The following is a 19,199-nucleotide window of genomic DNA, read 5'->3' on the forward strand; positions in this document are numbered from 1 at the left end:
TGTCTGAAACCACTTTATTAAAAACTAATTTTTATTGTGTTTTAAAAAACTTTTTATTTTTTATTATTTATTTTAAGGTTAGATTAGATTAAATAAGATTTACATCATATAAAATTTTTACCATCCATGATAATATATTTTTATTTAAAATTCTTAATAATTTTGTTCTCATAAATATTTCTAATGATACTCTTTATGAAATTAGCTTCAATTTATTACATGTTTAAATTAAATTTGATTTCAATCAAAAAATAAATTACAGAAAAATGTAAATATTATTGCTTATTTTTAAGATTTACTTTAAGAGGTTTTCTTTTATTTCTTTTTGTAAGAATCTTAGAGAAATTAGATTATCTTAGTAAGGACATAAATTTTATAAAATATATTGGTTGAATATTATTTATTTATTGCAAACAAGATTTATTAACAAAAAAATGTAAATAAAATCTATTTCGATAGAATTTAATTTGTTTGTTTTATTACTATAATTTGTGGATTTTTAGCTTTTTATTAATAATACTTCATACAAGCAAGAGCATATATTTAACAGCTAAATTTTAGTAATTTATGAATTAGCAATTCGACAAGATAAAGAATTATGAACAGAAGCTTTAATTTACGATCAATAAATTAGAGCCGTAGCATCGACTGCCAACTGAAAATTCAATTAATAATGCCAGCTATATGGGAGGAATCCTTAAGCAGAGTTAGAATAACAACCAAAATTATATTTAATTTTTAGAATCCATTACACCTTAATCAAATAAATCTAATTAATTCAATAGAAGCTTTTTGGTTGAGAGACAAAACACTGATTAAGAATAAACGAGAGACAATATTTTACCTTAAATCAATAATCCAAGGTCGAAAAGCGAAAATAAAAATGGTGCTCAAAATAATAGCAGCTAATAATATTTGGACTAATAAAAATAAACTTTTTACAACAATAGATAGTCATCTTCTAAAAATTAAAAGAGAAGTCACAATTACAATTTTTATGCTTAACCAAAGAATGCTGTTGAAGTCATAATTACGCAGAATGAATTTGAATCAACAAACTCTTCTAATTTATGGAATGAACTACAAATGAGAAAGCCTAATTATAGATATCCAAATACAACTAAATACTCATAATCTAACAAAATTACTCTTTAGCAAAGTAATGGTAGATAATTACAAAGCAGAGATCTCATTAGATCATTAACTATAGATAACAATAATTGCAACTCTTCAAATAGTAAATCAAGAAATTATTTAGATGATCTTTAAATCTACAATAACGCAGTTAATAGATTAGATACATCTTCATCATAAAATTTTAGCCAACCTCTATCAAAACATATGATAAATATAAAAAATATAGTCAAAAATCAAAGTTTAACACCTATTTCACAATCATTCAACAACAATAGATTTTAGGAACTTTAAATTAATACAAACGATAATAATGGCAATTACTCTAATCTAAGATTATCTAACTAATGTTTTTCAACTCCTCACAAGGGTTACTATAAAGATATGAATTCTAAAATGTTTTTGAATAAAAGCTATGACTATGATTTAAAGATAAAACCTCCTTTGCTTCATAAGACTAAAACTAATGAAAAAAACATTTAAACCGAGTTAAAAGAAATAGAAGAATAAAATGATTAATTAAGTGAAAATATTATCAAAAATGAAAATATTTAAATTTCTCTAAACAGAAATCATTTGAAAAACATATCAAGCTCATCTAATAGGTATAATAAGCATAATTACAATTTATCTTCACCTTAAATGATGCTTTAATAGCATAGTAAATAACAATAAGCAAATATTTAGTAATAATATTATGAGAGGATAGTAACTGATAGTGAAATTTAATCTAATAGGAGCAATTAAAATAACTTAAGTTTTCATCACACTTCATTTTCTAAAAACTAATACTTGATAGACGAAAGAAAGGTGGTCAACATTTAAGTTTAAAATGCAGAAATGGATCAATACATCAGATAGATATAAAAGTATGTTTTTAAGAAGTAGCACGATATTGATAACAACAGCAGCTTGAGTTTTAAAAGACCAAACGTAATACATCCCTCTGATCTAGCTGAGCACGTTTTCAATAATTAAATGAAAATCAATTCATCGAACTAATAATTGCTGAATAATTTATAATAAACTGACTCAAACTAAGATTTGAGATAAACTCTCATAGAAAATGACATTCACTTAGAATAGCCTCTTATAATGTAGCAACATACATTTTAATAATAAAATTAAGATATTAAGTAGCTTCAAGTGGTAGATTAGAATTTATATTAAATGAATCCTAAACAAGATATTGATTTTAATTAATAGGATAAGAACTCTTTAGAACAAACAGAAACGAAAAACCAAAATAATTTATAATTATAAAAAAATTATCAAGACATGAAGAACAAAGATTAAATATAAAATATTGATTAATAAAATAAAAATGATGAAAAACTGAATAATAATTAAATGAATGAAACTCTTTCAAGACAATATAGTTTTTCAGCTTGTTATAATTAGAACAAAAGTATTCTTCCTTTATCGAGAAATAGCGAGTAGGTAGATTAAACTCCAAAACTTAATTCATAAGAACAATTATAAATCCCATCTCAAAAATCTTCTTTGGATGAAAACAGCAGTCAACAAAATTAATAAATAAATTAAGAAGATATAGATTTTTTTGACAAAAAGCGGTCTGCTGAATTTGGAATAAATTATAATTCAAATAAAGGCAGCAAGAAATAAATAAAGAACAGTTCTCATCAATAAATAAATAGTAAAAACACTCAACTAGAACTACTACAAGAAAATACTCAATAATAAATAAATTAAAGTCCTAAAAACAATTAAAATAATAATTCATCTAAAGGATTACTTAAAAATCATTAATATTTAACATAGACAGCATAACTTTCTTCATAAAAATCAAGCAATTAAACCTCCTATAATTCGCCATAATCTTATAAAATAGTAAATCAATAATCCTCACAAAGCTCTTATTATTAATCCTCTTAAATTTCTAATTAACCTAATTCTTAAAATTCACCTAATGAATAATCTTATAAAAGCTCAAAAGAACTATCATAGAGAAACTCTGAATAATATTCTCCTTAAGACTTAAGTAGTTAATCACAATAGGATTCGAATAGATTATTATCTTAAGGATCTAACTAATTTCCTTCTTAAAATTCAAATAATTTTTCTCCTTATAATTGTTCAAAGACAAAATTGCTTGAAAACAACTAAAGATTAGATTCATAAAGGGTTTAATAGCAATAGTAACATTAAGAGTCAAGTCATCAGAGTTAAAATGCATTTATGAAGTTTAATCCTGATAAGAGAAATTAAATTATAATAGCATAAGAAGGAAATTCAAAGCAAATAAGCAAAAGAAATAGCAATTCATCAAGTAAATCAAAATAGATTTAAATTGAAACAAACTCAGCTAGGAATAATTAAGAGGAGCTTTTATAGTAAAAAAGTAATGATAAAATTAATCTACCTATTCAAATGAATTAGAATCAAATTTAAAATGGAAGCATATAAATTAATTTAGACCATAATTAAATATCTTTACAAGGTGCTTCAGCTCTCGAGTCTCATTAAACAGCATCCTAACAAACATCAAAAAAGAATAGTGTTTCTTAATAATTTTATCAAGGAATATTTATGAATACTCTTAGAAAAGACCCGAGTTTTTAAAACAGTGATAGTAATCCTAATTAATACAATTAAGAAGAAACTCCATACTCGAGCAATTAAAATACTAATAGAGATTAAATTAATGAAGAATTGCATTAATAAAACATAGAAAATGCCTAATTTATTCAAAAGAGAGAGAACAACATTGACAAAATTGAGCAAATGTCCTAAATAAACAACCAAAAGTAAGATATGCTATTGAATTAATCATAAAATGGTTTTCAAAATCACTAATTTTATGAAAAAGAAAGAAGAAAATTAAAAGCCTAAATTTAATAACAACAAAAATATAAAAAATAAGACAAGAAGAGTGAGGCAGAAGAAAAAACCAATCAGACAGAGACGAGTAACAAATATCCTAATGACAGTCGTTATATTTAAAAGTAAATTTTTCACAAAGAGTCTCTAGAAACTTAAAATGCGAGAGGCTAAAACAGACATATAGAATTTTTAACAACAGAAGCAGCTCATGAAGATGAATAAAGTTAGAGAAAAAAAAGATTCAACACAGTTGAGAATGAAGGAAGATATTTGAGGACAGATAGCTAAGACAGCAGCTAGTGGTTGAGAGAGAATATAATTGTGAAAAATGAGAGTCCAAATATAAACCAAGCTAATAGCACATAAAAATCATTTAAATCTAAATCAAAAGACTCGACACTTTAATCCTTCTACCAATCAAATATGTTCAACATAATTAATATTGGAGGAAGTGTGGAAGATCCAATAAAAATAGTTAAAAAATGCAACTAATTTAAAAAGTAAGGTTACATTAAATTAAGCTACAAAGAAACTTAGTTTGTAAATTCTCAAAAGAAGTCAAATCAACTAACACCAAAAAAGAAATCTATAAATAAAGTGAGTATTTCTCCCACAAGAAATTAGGATTCAAATGTTACTTCAATTAAAACAAGTCCTCAATCAAAAATACAAAGCAAAACAAAGCTGATTAATTCAAGCGAAATTTCATTTCAAAGTCCAAACAAATTTCATGTTTCAAAATAACTTTGAAAATTGATAGATTTATTGTAATTAATTAATTTTTCCTATTTAAATATTAGTTATTTGTAATTCATATTAATTAATTTGTTTGGTTCATATTTCAATTAGCAAACCATTTATTAATTTTTATTTCTTTTAATTTATCAAAGCAGTTTATTTTATTAAAATTAAATAAAAATCTTCAGATATTTTAAACAAATTAACTCTCCTAAATTTTCTAATATTATTAACTAGAGTAATTATAACAAAATTAGCATAATATAATTAAATTTTATAATCTTAATAAATTATTTATGTAATAAAAAATGAAAAATAAACAAACATTGCCTATTAAAATTCATGAAATTAATTAGAGAAAATGTAAATTTAATTTTATTTTATTCAAAACAAAAAACTAATAAAAAATGACTAACTATCTACTTATTTAATTATCTAACTAACTAGCTAAATTATTTAATTTTGGCTTTTGATAACTTTTTGAATAAAACTGAAATTAATTGTTGAAATTTTAAATAGTTTTTAAATTAAATTATAAGATAAAGTGATTCAAATATTTATTTTAATTTTTTATGATTATTTAAATAATGTTCATAAAACTTTGTTTATTTATCAGTCTTTTTTTTTTTTTTTTGAATAGCCGAAATGCATTTTAAATTGTAAAGTAGTTTTTGTTGCAATAATAAATAATCTTTTCAATAAATAATTTTTGAAATTTCTTTTAATATGCAGGAAACTTCTTTAATTAAAAATGAAAAAATTTTAATTTAAACAACAAATTTATTGTTTATTTTTTTCTTGCTAATTTGTGTCAAATTTTATTTTGACATGAAGTTCTGAAAAATTAATTTAAATAAATTTTAAGACATAGAATATATTTTTTAATAAATTTTTTTACTCTTCAACAAGAATTAAGCATCTTTAACAGATAAATTGTTTATATTGTATTGTATTGATGAAATTTCTCGTTATTTTATATTAATAAAATAAAAAGAAATAACTTGCTCTTTAATAGTTAGTACAGCTTGTAAACATAAATAGTAATTAATTTGAATATTTTTGAAATGGATATGTAAAATTCTTGGCTGACTAATTGATTAATTTGTTAATTATAGTTTTTTCAAGTAAAATCAATCAAAAAGGTTTTTGTATTATTCAATTAAAAAGAATTATATTAGAGATAACAAAGAAAGATAGATAAAATAGCACTAAAATTTAATAAGGTAGCTAAAAAGCAACCCAAATAACTTTCAAAGCTCAAACTAGGTGATTTAGTTGTATTGAGAAAATGATTATGCAAAATAAAAAAATAATTTTTGAAGATATGTCTCAGTTTGAGAGAATCATTAATGAGATAAAACTACAATTCTTTACTTTAATGAATTATATTGTAGAAGCCAATTTTGTCTCTCCTTTTCTCTATAGAATATTTATTGTACTAGAAGCTTGCTAGCTAGCTATTTTTTCAATTCATCCAAGACTTAGCTTTGTATGGAACAATCAAGTAGTTTAGACGATTCAAAGTATACTGAAGAACATTTAAGTAAATAAAATTTAAAAACTACATTTTTAATTTGCTAGCATTATTTATATTTTCTACTTAATATAAAACCTATAAAAATAAATTACAAATAAGTCAGTCAAACAATATTCAGTTTCTTTCTAGTTTACAATTGAAAAGCAAGCTAACATTTTTTATAAAGTTTTAAGGTATATTGGACAATGGCTAGGGATAAGTAATGGAATCTTTAGTTTATTTCTGCTTTGGTATCAATTTTTTTATGCTATTAATATTTATTGCGGCAGGAATCGCACTTAGAAAGAAGTAGAAAAAGTAATTTATTTTACATAATTATTTGAACATGTATAATTTAAGAATAAAAAAAGTATCAACATTTGCTAGTAATATTGCAAGCAAGTCTTTACTTGCATTTCAAACACTGACATAATCTTAGTTATTTTACATTTAAGGATATATTTAAAGAACAATTATTTTAAATATCAAATGAATTTATTAAATAGAATAGCATTCAGTTTAAATTGATAAATAGATAATCAAAATTATTAAATAATAATTGTAAATATGAATGAATAAATCAGTGTTTTTTTAATCAATTAATAATTACTATAGTTAATTATTAGAATTTAAATAATATTAAATTAATGTAATTAATTTCTTTGAATATTTAAAAAGCAAATAAGTGTCAGGATTTGTTACGTATGGATTGAAGCTGTTGTCATTTTTTGGGATACTTGTTAAGACGGTACAGCCTTTGCCTTTCTTTGATATTTTTTTGAATGCAATTGTTTGTCAAAGCAGTAAATTCACTGATATTTAGTGTTATAGTGGATTATACTTCATTTATGTAACGCTATCGGTTATTGGACTTTTAATATAAATATTCTTTAGCTTTGTTTTTAACATGACAATGATTGATATAAATCCATTCTCAAAGTTAGCTTTTGCAACTCCTCCAAATTCTATTACTGAAATTAAACTTTTGCTTAAATTTATTCTTTGCCTCTATTTTGCTATCGATTACAAAGCATAACTCCAACTCACTCTTACCATTCTTCTTACTCTTTACTATGTTATATTTTTGGTGTAAACTTATAATAAACTGCCTTATTTTGATTATACCACTCAGAAGGTTCAAATAGTTATAGATGTCCTTTTGTTTTGGATATCATTTTGTGCATCTGCCTAAGCAATACTTATACCTAGCGGAAACGCTTCAGCCAATAATGTTCCTGCTTTTTATTTGCTTATAGGTATGCCTATGGTAAGTATGATCTACATTAATATCCTGAAATATAGAGATAATAAATACATTTAACTATATCCTGATGAAATAAAAAAGCCAGATGATATGGAAAATTATTCTCTAATTTTAATTTACCTTATTGAAAACAGGCATGATAGATCTTGTCTGATTAAGTTGGAAGGTATTTTACGTATGCATAGTGAAAAATGTAAGGAATCTCCAGAAGTTTGTCCATGCTCTTTATTGATAGCCAAAGAAGTATAAATAAACGATGAAGCAAGCCACATGGAACATAACTCGTAAACAAAGCAACACCTAGAAGAGTATCTAAAATCAAAATTATTTAAATTTAAAACAAGATTTTAATTTCATTAAGCAATAAAGATATTTACTTTATTTTTTAAAACAGTTAAGAAAAAAAATGGTATCTTTTCCTAAAAAGTGTGATTGGTGTCATTCTAAGGAAATATAATAAATGCTCCTAGCTGCACTTGTTAAATGCTTATTTATACCATGAAAAACTAAAATTAAAATTTAAGGCACTCACTGAAATGATGACATCTGAGATGTTTAAACCTTCAATCCATGAAAAATTCTCAATGTTTAGGTAATTTATTTATCAGTTTATTAAAAGAAACATCAATTTTATGTTCGAAATAAATAAATCTTGTTTTTTTTCAATTTTATTTACTTCCAAAAAAGTTATTTATTTTATTTTGAATAAAATTAATTGATTTTTAAAAAAGATAAATTTATTTGAATTATCATAAAAACTATTAGAAAACAAATTTATTGAATTGCATACATAAATAATTTTAAAGTATCAAATATTTTAGCAAATAAGTTAATTCAAATTTTGTATATTAAACAAAATAAATAAATAAATAAATAATTGTTTCCATTTTAGCTAGCTTATTTGTTTTATTAAAAAATTTAAAAAATTCTATTTTAAACTTGTAAAAAGTTAACAAGTCTTTAAATATAAATGAAATTATTATTTATAATTAGTATCAATTAAATTCTTAATATTATCCTTAATTAAAATATTAAAAATTTTGACTTGATTAATTAATAGGGTTTATTAAATATATTTGCAATATTCAATTAAAATTCATTGTTTTAAATTAAATTAATTTGTTGACTAATTTATCTTTTTTAATATTAATTTTTTTGATGAAAACTAAAGATACAAATATTTGATCGAACTTGATATTATTGAAACTGATATGAGGAATGAGCAAAACAAAAATGTTGATGTAAATGGAATTGTTCACTTTGAAAACTAACTTGTTGTTTTCATGAAGTCAATAGAGAATTCTGTAAGTTTACATTTAGAGTTTTGGAGAGAATTACTCGAAGAAAGTCCTGATATCGAAAAGCTTTAGATTGTGGGAAGTAGAATTACTAATACAATTGAAGATGCTAAGACCTGTTTTATTAGCTTGTGTTCTATTCGCTAAAACAATATTAGATCATTGCTCATCTATGGTAATTTTATAAAGGAAGTAAGAATATTTTTTATTTTTAGCAAAAAATATGAAATATTTATTTAATTTAAAAAGGTTGTTAATGACGAAATAGAAGCTTAAGTGTATCTAGAAAAAGCAGCTTACGTTAGCAAGAACACAGTTGTTAATAAATAATTTGCTGATAATGAAAATATGAAATATAACGAAAACTCCAATACTGGTATCCTAACTATGAGTGCAAATTTGGATACCAGATTCTTTGTTCAAAACACCAATTACGGTAAAATTAATTCATCAATCAATCTGATTTTTATATTTTTTCTTTGCATAAAAATTTAATTAAATTATTTACAATGAACTAAATTTAATTTTGATTCAACTATTCATTTTTATTTAGTCAATATAAAAAAAATTAATATAGAAAAGATTGAAAAAAAAAAAAATTGTTGCAACTTTTTAAAAACTGAATTAATTTATTTTTTTTTAATGGAACTAACTAACTGCCTTTATACAAAAAAAATAAGAGATTTATTTTAATGAATGAGTTCACATTAGTTAATTTAAACATTTTTCCTTAAAATTGTTTAATTAGATTAATAAAAAGAATAAATTTCTTCAGTTTTTTGAAAATTTAATTTATTATTTTCTTACAATCATAGGCAAAATAAATAAATTTTATTTCTCATTTTACATATTTGATTTAATTCTTTTTATATTCACTTACTCTTATCCTTCTTGCTGTTTAAAGATTTGACTTTTAAAATTTGATTCAGATTTAAATTCTTTAGTGGATAAAATTTATTTATATCAGAAAACACAAATAAATTTTTATTCAATAACAAATTGGTTTAATTAAATAAAATAGTTTAAACTTATTTTATTTAGTGAATTTTAAACTATTTTATTTAGTGAATAATTTAATTTTGTTAAAATTAATTAAATTAAATTGAAAGAATATAAATAATTTTTATAAAACCTTTATATTTGAAAAGATTTTACTAGAATTCTTGGATGGCCTAAACATGAAATTGTAGATTAAAATATAAAAAACCATATTATGCCTAAACTTATTTAATCTATTCATGATGGATTGGTTAGTCACTACATAGAATCTTCTATTCCTAGAGCTATAGGAATCGAAAGAATCATAACTCCAACAAATAAAGAAGGGTTCTTAGTACCTTCGATTCTTATGATTAAGATTTTACCTAATTTGGAAGAAGGTTTGCAATTTGTTGGATTTTTCAAAGAAAAAGATGAAATCTATTGCTCACCTTATGTAAGGACAGATAATGCTGATGATGAAGTTTTGCATTATTTAATATATAAGCTAGATAATAATCTCCAAAATCAGACTATTGTAGGAATTACTCATTCAGTGTATGAGAACTTTGGAATTCCTACTTCACTTATTAATAATAATAGTCCTATGAGCAATTAGTTTACTATCGATCTTATTATGCCATAGATTTTAGACCCCAAAGTATAAGAAGACATTCAAACTGAGCAAGGAGCTTAGATCACTATGGACACAACTATTATAGAGCAACTATTTTTAATTTCATAAGAGAGTGAGGAAGAAGAAGTTAAAATTAAAGAATTAAGAGATCCATTGAAGGACGATGAAGATGGAAAAGGAGATGAAAGCCTAGGAGAGTCTGATTATGAAAAACATTAACTAAACAAAAAGTATAAAAAATGTGAAATTAATCTATGGTTGGAAGAAGAATTTACTTACAAAGTAACTTATTTATTCATTCATTCATGTTTTTTTTATATTAATATTAATAATTTGTATGCTTAGGACACCACTATTCACATTCTGAAATTTGTTGAGTTATTAGGAGAGGGCACTTCAAGGAATGAAGAGGGACTTGATTAAAATGTCTTGTAGCAAACTTAAACAAAGCAAATCGAAATTGATTAGCAAGTTATTGATCAGAATAACATTCACAACGAGGAAGAATAAAATATTGAAAATAATTAAGAAAATGAAAATGAGGAAGCAGCAGGTCATTCGAGTATATCTCAAACATCGTAAGATTATGAAGAACTAAGATAATTGAAGGATATAAAGTAGGCTATTTCTGAAAAGACAAAACCAAAAACAATAAAAATATTACAAAGAACAGTCGTACTAATTGTTCTTTTCTTATTTATTCTAACTAGTGTAGATCTTGCTTATAAATTTAAAGAATACGACATGTTGTAAGAAGCGATGAATGCCATTTACTACTCTTATAACAGACATAGTATCATGGCAGATATCAATTATTCAACTAGAAAAATATGGTTCCTAAGCAAGTAATTTAGTTTATATTTTCAAATCTTAAAAAATTTTTTTAATTTTTATAGCTCTTACATACAAGCTCCTTCTTCTTCTACATAAAGTGCTTATGGTGCTTCTTTGCAATCAACAGTAACTAACCATTAAATTCATTGTTAAAAAAATCAATTTCTTTTTAAAATAAAAACAATCAAAAAATAAATAAATCAATCAATAAATCAATAAGTAAATTAATAAAATAAAAAATTAAGAAAATAATAAAAAATAAATAAAAAAGTAATTTAATAAATCAATAAAATCCATCCAGTTGTTTTAATTTATTTGAGTTTTTTAATTAATTTTTAAAGTTTAAAATACTTTTTAAAAATTTATTTAACTCATTAAATTTTTGATTAAAATAAATTAAAATAAGAAATTTATCTAAATTAAAAATTTAAAACCTTATTTTTTTTATTTTTCTTTCTTTTTTGAGGATTTTTTATAATTTGCTAAAAAAAAAATTTCTTGTTGTTAAATAAAATAATTTAATAAACTAGCTTGGAACTTAAGTTTAGAATTTGAATAATATCCAATTCAACACTTAGTAAGCTTAAATGAATATTGAATAGAGAAAAGGGAGCAGCATGGATTCCGTTGTTGTTAGCACAGAAGTAAATCATATTATTTAATTTAAATTTACTTATTTTATTAAAGTTAAAATAAGAAATAATTATTTATTTGAACAATGGCATTTTTAAAATTGCGTTTTTTATTTAAAATATAAAGAAACTTCTTCCAAATGGGTAAATAACGGAACAGTAAGCCAACTTTACAGATTCTTTGAATGTTTATATGGCATAAGCTGGTGGATTAGCTAATACTACTCTTTCAGATTTTTAAGATTCCCTTTCAACACCAACCTCAGTAACAACTACTAAGTCAAATTTCTTCTCTGTAAACTATAACGGGATATATCCTTTAAGAAATGGATCTGAGTATATTGCACAAACCTATTTTGATTTTTACTACAAATAGATCAATACTTATTAAAGCATTTTCTTGGCAATTATGATTTTAGCTATTATAATTCTTTCAACTTCTCAGTTTATTTTACTCCCAATAGTTTTTTCTGTTCAGAAAACGAATGCTATTGTGCTGAGCTTTTTTGCTATAGTACCAATGGAAGAGATAAATAAATTTGCTAAGCGTTGTGAGAAATTCCTCAAAGTTTTTATAGAAAGAAAACAAGATGTAGACACCGAAGAGAGCAATCGAGACAATAAATCTATGTTAGGAGGTCAGACTGAGGAATAAAAGCAAATAGAAGATGTTAATGGTGAAATAACAAAAATACCTGGAGTTTATATCATAGCAAATGAAAATAATAATTAAAATTAGTCAATATTAAACTACAATCAAAACCCAAACATGTCAATCCTAAACTAGACATAAAACCCAAATATGTCATTAAATTAAAGCTATAATTTATATAATCCCTAAGAGCAAGGTTTAATCAGTGCAGTTAATAATTAATAACTAAAAGTCGCCTAGGGTTAATCATCATTTAATCCTTCTTATGCAAACACATAACGAGTCTTAAATAATAACTAATTAGGTAATTCCGTTGTGCAAAAATAGGTTTTAGATAAATAAAAAGAAGAAGAAGATAAGAAAAACGAAGATGAAGAAAACCAAAGAATGAAGATTTTAAATGCAAAAGATCACAAAAAGTAAAAAATAATTTAGTTTTTTTTTTTTTCATTACAATTTTATCATTTTTTTAAATTGAAAAATAAATAAAATTTTTTATTCGAAATGCTTGATTATAAAAATAAAATTTATTCTTTAATGAATTTATTACAAAAATTAAAAAAATCAATGAACTAAATATTATTTTAATTTAACTAATTCAAGGAAATTTGTGATTCTATAGTTTACTTTATTGACAGCTATGCTGATGTTGTATTTTATATTAGTCTATGCTGTACTTGAGATTAACTTTTAATAAAATATTTAATCACTTTTATAACATACTCAATACACAAGATAGAGGCCTTCGTTGCTTAAGTACTACTTTGACTTCATTTAAGAAGGATTAGTAAACCTTTCTCCTATATTATCTGATCCTAAAGTACCGAGCTCTCAGAATTTATAAAACATGTACACAAATTTAATATAGAATAATGATAATGTGATAACTTCAAGCTTTAAAAACTCTTTCCCTTCCTAATTTTCAACTTATTATACCGACTTTGAAAACATAAATTATGGATCAGTGTGCTAATATACTAAATATACAGTCTCTTCTGATCAACAACTTAATTGCAAAAACATCCCTGCTCTTTAAAATGGTTTATCAAGAGTAGTTACACAAATCGGAGTAGATGGCAACTCTATACTAGCAAATACTTTGGCTTATGTAAAATTTATTATATATTTTTTCAGTAAAAAATTATTTGGTTTATTCATTAGACTTCTGGAGATAAAGTGGCATATTCTTCAGCTATTTTGTAAGGTGCTACATATCAAGAAATAGAAAACATGATGGTGTTTGTTTCTCCAACAATAGATCAGCTTAATAGCGAATTTTAGTAACAGTATCAATCATATTTAGACTTTAAAAACATGCTGGATAAGCTCTGCTACGCTTTGTTCATTGTATTTGTTTGCATAATTTTTGTTTTCATTTGGATACCTTACTTAGGAGCCTTAATCAAAAGAATATGGATGACTAAAGGCGTTTTAAATATGATTCCAATAGATATAATTTTAAAGCACGAAAGGCTTAGATAGGCTTTTACAGCAGGAGATATCCTCTCTGCTGTGAAATGAATGACTTAAAAATAAATTTAAAAATTTAATCGGAGTTAATTTAATTAATCAAATAATATAAATATTGTATATAAATAAACTTCAAAATGTATACTATAATAGTATAATTTATAATTAAATAAATAAATACATATAACTAAATATATTTTGTATTCTATCTAATCTTTTTTACTTCGCTTAATTTTTAACAAATAAATCAAATTAACTTAAACAAAATCTTTACTTTAAATTATTTCTAATTATAAATAAACTAAAAAATTAATTTATACCCTATCTAATTTATAATTTAAATGAATAAATAAAGATATTTAAATAGGTTTTATATTCTATCAAATCTTTTTTACTACACTTACTTTTCAACAAATAAATAAATAAAATCTATTTAATAAACAAAGTCTTTACTTAAAATTATTTCTAATTATAAATAAACTTTAAATTTATACTCTATCTAATTTATAATTTAAATGAATAAATAAAGATATTTAAATATGTTTTGTATTCTATCAAATCTTTTTTACTACACTTACTTTTCAACAAATAAATAAAAAAAATCTATTTAATAAATAAAGTCTTTACTTAAAATTATTTCTAATTCTAAATAAACTTTAAAATTTATACTCAATCTAATTTATAATTTAAATGAATAAATAAAGATATTTAAATATGTTTTATATTCTATCAAATCTTTTTTACTACACTTACTTTTCAACAAATAAATAAATAAAATCTATTTAATAAACAAAGTCTTTACTTAAAATTATTTCTAATTATAAATAAACTTTAAAATGAAAACTAGTATAATTTATAATTTAAATAAAGAAATACATATATTTAAATATATTTTATATTTTATTAAATTTTTTTTTCCCCTTACATTTAACAAATAAATAAACTTTAAAATGTGTACTAGTATAATTTATAATTTAAATGAATAAATAAATAGAAAAATTAAATATATTTTGTATTCTATCAAATCTTTTTTCTTCACTTACATTTAAGAAATTTTAAAAAAAATAAAGTAAATTTTAAAAAGTTTGCTTTAGATAATTACCAAACATTTATTTATCTCTTTTTATTAATAAACAAGTAAAAAAATAAATTATTTAAAATTATTTTTATACATTGATTTATTTGCTTTAGTTTTTTTTAACTGTTTGACTATTTAGTTTGGTATAAATTAAAATGCTAAATTTCTAATTAGATTTTCAAATGCAATGTTTTATATTTTATTTAAGACATATCTTACATACTTAAAATTTATACTGAAAAAGATTTAAGAATATTTGAGAAGCTTTTGAATCTGATTGGATATACTAAAGGAAAAAATAATTCACAAATAAATAGGAAAATAAATAACTAGCTTTATGAATGATTAAGATTGAAATTTATAAAAGAAAGCAGATAATAAGTAAATAACAGAGATACTATTAAATAGAAAAGTAACATTGACATAAAAAGTATAGCTAAGCGTAATAAAAGAATTTCAATTTGCAGATCAATTCAATACTCTAAGAAAGTTAGATAGATAGATAGATAGATAGATAGATAGATAGATAGATAGATAAATTCATAGATATTTAATCTTAGAAAAAGAATTTATTTAATTAGTTAATTAATTAATTAAAAGTTAAACAAATTAGTTAAGACTTACTTTTTAAAAAGATAAAAGAAAGAAAGATGATTAAGTATATTATTTTTGCTACTCTTCTTTTAAGTGTAGTATCTTGCAAGCCAAAATGGCACTAACTTTAAAATTACACTTTTGAATAGTACATAGTTGATTTCGAAAAGGAATACGAAGTCGATTCTGTAGAATACAATCAAAGAAAGTAGACCTTCGAAAAGAATTTGGTTGAAATCATTGCTTTTAATAATAAGGATCATTCATACAAAAAGGGTGTTAACAGAAACACTGACTTAACTACTAAGGAGTTCTAAGTTTAACTTGGTTTAAAGAAGTCAATGAAGAACAGAAAAAATCCTATTCAACGTTTGCTCGCTAAAAATAATACTGCTGCCAGCTTAACTGATTTACCTTAAAGTGTTGATTGGAGATAAAAGGGTGTTGTTTCACCTGTTAAGGACTAAGGTGGTTGTGGTTCATGCTGGGCTTTCGCTTCAGCTGCTGTTTTAGAAAGCGCTGCTGCTATTGCTGCTGGACCTGGCTAATTAAAAACTCTTTCTACTTAACAACTTGTTTCTTGCGTTCCTAATCCCAACTAGTGTGGTGGTACTGGTGGTTGCTCTGGAGCAGTTGCTGAATTAGCCTTCTCTTACACTACCTTATATGGTATTACTTCTGAATATAAATATAGTTATTAGTCCTACTTTGGTACAACTTACAGCTGCAAGTACGATCCTAAGACTTAAAGTGCTGAAGTTATTAACTAAGGTTATGCTAATGTTACTCCCAACGATTAAAATGCTCTCCTTGAAGCTGTTGCTACAGTTGGTCCTATTGCCATTTCTGTAGATGCTTCTAACTGGGCTAGCTACGAAGAAGGTGTTTTTGATGGTTGTGACTATTCTAAAAACGTTGACATCAATCATGCTGTCGTTTTAGTTGGTTATGGTACTGATCCTAAGTACGGTGATTACTGGTTAGTCAGAAACTCTTGGGGAACCGACTACGGTGAGGATGGTTACATTAGAGTCAAGAGAGAATCAGTTGCCTAATGTGCTATGGATACAACTCCTACTGATGGTTTTGGTTGTGCTGGTGATGAAGAACCTATTAAAGTTTGTGGTATGTGTGGTATTCTCTCTGACAGCGCTTATCCTCTTAAAGTCCAAGTTATTGGTTGAGTAGATAAATAAATAAAATTAAAAATAGTAATATGAATTAATGAATGAATGTACATGATTTATATTACCATATATATTTATTAAAAATAAATAAAATGTTAAATAAATAAATAAATTAATCTCTAAATAAAAAAATAAGTTTTTTGATTGTTAATAAAATTGTTATTTTTAATTTCATTAATAATTTATTGAATTATTTTGATTGAATAAAAACATTTAAATTTAATCAACAATTTCTTAATTTATTAAACATAATAGAAATTATACTCAACCAAAATTTAAAATATTTTAGTTTGTTTTTCCAGAATTAAGATATTAACTAACACCTATTTCTTAAGAAATATTAATTTTTTTCACCAAATTTTAACAATGATATAAAGTATTTTCAAAAATGGGGTCATTTCAGAGGAGTAATTTTAAAGGAATATGGTATGTTGAAAAATAATTTGAATAGTCATATCTAAACATTATTTAAACTTAAATATTATCATAATTAGGAAGGAAACTAAAGATTAAATAAAATAATTTGCATAAAAAATGAAGAAATAGTTTGATAAGTATTTTTATTTCCATAATTAATTAATTCCGTCCATCTTAAAAATGCTGTTTTAAAAAAACTCAAAGAAAAAATGATGTAAAGTTTAGTTGATCAAAATCTTAAAATTAAATCTCTCAAATAATTACTTAATTTTAGTAAAAATAATTAATATTATATCGGTTTTTAATAATTAAAATTCATTAGATCTACAAAAGATTTTTATCTATAATTTTTACTTCTCAATATTATTTATTTTTTTTTGATATAAGAACCAAAGTTTTGGTAGAGCTCTATTAAATAAGCACAGACATACACACACTTTAACAATTTAGAAAATTAAATATAAAATATTAGCCAAAATAATTTGTTTATATTGATTTTATATATCGTATGTTTTTTTAGGTTATTCTTTAATTTTGAATAAATTGTTTATTTTTTTGTAGACTAACAATAGATAGATTTTTTATTTTTCTATTTGTAATTAACAAGAATAGACAATAATTATTGGTATTTTATGATATTCTGTATTTTAAACAATCATAAATATTTGAATTTATTACTTCTATTCTTTTTCATGCTATTTATTTTTCAATTCAATTTAGAAATCTTGTTTTTTTATGCTTTATAACAAAAATATAAATAAATCATAATAAATTAAATTACTGAAAAATTTTAGTTTTTTTTTAGGTTTACACAAAGAATTTATAGCTGAACATAAAGATTGATAGATAGATCTATTTATATATTTAATCAATCATAATGGGGAAAAATAATAAGCAAAAAAAGTAAGCAAGTAATAAAGAAGAGGATTAAGACGAAGATATGTATATGCAATTGACAGAAATAAAATAAGATGACTCGCCAAATAACAAAAATAAATTGATTAGCAGCCAAAATTCTAAAAAAAGAAAATCTTCTTCTTCAGGAAAAAAAAATAAAAAGCATATTGATGATGATGAAGAGGAATTAGATGAAATAGACATGTTTGATGGCTAAGTAGAGTCTCAAAATAATTTTCCTAATTTAAAGAATATGAAAGGATTTATAGTTAAATAGTAATTTAGACCTTGCGAGGCACTTACTGGGTTTTAAACAAGAAATGTTTATGATGTTTTTCCTGCTGATTAAGAAGATGAAGAAATTGATAAATAAAGCATTCCAATTATGAGGTCACTTGAAGAAAGCAACTGTTTCGTTAGAAATTTATTATCAGGAAGATGCAGACCCTTTGAAATGTCTATTTCTACACATAATAGTTATGGAGATAGTGAATTTCAGGAACATGTGATATTAGTTCTCAATAGAGAATTTAAATGCACTTTTCTTTGTTGGTAAAGACCTACCATTGAGGTTTTTTAAGTTAAAAATGGAATTAATGAGTTATTGGGAAGAGTTGTTAACCCTTTTAACTTTTGTGATTTAGATATTTTAGTCTTTGATAGGTTTGATAAATAAATTTTTACTATAGAGGGTTCTTGCTGTTCATGCGGCTTTTTGTGTTAAAACTTTGGATGTAAACCATGCTAAGAATTAGAGTTCTTTGTAAAAGACAGTGAAGGAAACGATTTTACATAAATAAAAAAGAAGTAAATAGGATGCTATGTTGGATGTGTTAGTGATACTTCAAAATATTTTATTTCATTCCCTGAAGCAATAGATAACACTAAAAAAACTTTATTGCTAGCTGCTACTATTCTCTTAGACTACATATATTTCGAAGGCGGAAGCAAGATATGCTTAAATCTTTGAAGCATATTTTACTTAAATATTCCCTATAAAAACAATAAAAAGAGTTGTTAATTTAAAGA

General features: G+C 23.4%; 4 protein-coding genes across 4 annotated transcripts; all 4 read left to right on the forward strand. All coding sequences in view use genetic code 6, as the record gives it.

Moving 5' to 3' along the window:
- Nucleotides 1-429: 429 nt before the first annotated feature.
- Nucleotides 430-4,728, forward strand: TTHERM_00075820 (endo-1,4-beta-xylanase xylA, putative; the record flags this gene model as incomplete). The annotated part of the gene is made up of 1 exon (XM_001015622.2): nucleotides 430-4,728. Exon 1 carries the CDS (start codon nucleotides 568-570, stop codon nucleotides 4,726-4,728), a length of 4,161 nt encoding a protein of 1,386 aa, XP_001015622.2. The 5' UTR covers nucleotides 430-567.
- Nucleotides 4,729-6,004: 1,276 nt separating this feature from the next.
- Nucleotides 6,005-14,048, forward strand: TTHERM_00075830 (PAS domain S-box protein; the record flags this gene model as incomplete). Its single annotated transcript, XM_001015623.3, has 13 exons — nucleotides 6,005-6,259; nucleotides 6,420-6,550; nucleotides 6,911-7,804; nucleotides 7,891-8,088; nucleotides 8,668-8,986; nucleotides 9,044-9,230; nucleotides 9,943-10,691; nucleotides 10,755-11,254; nucleotides 11,306-11,369; nucleotides 11,774-11,887; nucleotides 12,003-12,946; nucleotides 13,131-13,635; nucleotides 13,689-14,048. 13 exons carry the CDS (start codon nucleotides 6,005-6,007, stop codon nucleotides 14,046-14,048), a joined length of 5,220 nt encoding a protein of 1,739 aa, XP_001015623.3.
- Nucleotides 14,049-15,626: 1,578 nt separating this feature from the next.
- TTHERM_00075840 (papain family cysteine protease) lies at nucleotides 15,627-16,853 on the forward strand (the record flags this gene model as incomplete). The annotated part of the gene is made up of 1 exon (XM_001015624.2): nucleotides 15,627-16,853. Exon 1 carries the CDS (start codon nucleotides 15,726-15,728, stop codon nucleotides 16,851-16,853), a length of 1,128 nt encoding a protein of 375 aa, XP_001015624.1. The 5' UTR covers nucleotides 15,627-15,725.
- Nucleotides 16,854-18,150: 1,297 nt separating this feature from the next.
- TTHERM_00075850 (scramblase) lies at nucleotides 18,151-19,140 on the forward strand (the record flags this gene model as incomplete). Its single annotated transcript, XM_001015625.1, has 1 exon — nucleotides 18,151-19,140. The coding sequence occupies one exon, from the start codon at nucleotides 18,151-18,153 to the stop codon at nucleotides 19,138-19,140; it is 990 nt and encodes a 329-aa protein (XP_001015625.1).
- Between the last annotated feature and the right edge of the window lie 59 nt (nucleotides 19,141-19,199).

This window comes from Tetrahymena thermophila (genome assembly GCF_000189635.1).
Source record: "Tetrahymena thermophila SB210 genomic scaffold scf_8254650, whole genome shotgun sequence".
Lineage (NCBI taxonomy): Eukaryota > Ciliophora > Oligohymenophorea > Hymenostomatida > Tetrahymenidae > Tetrahymena > Tetrahymena thermophila.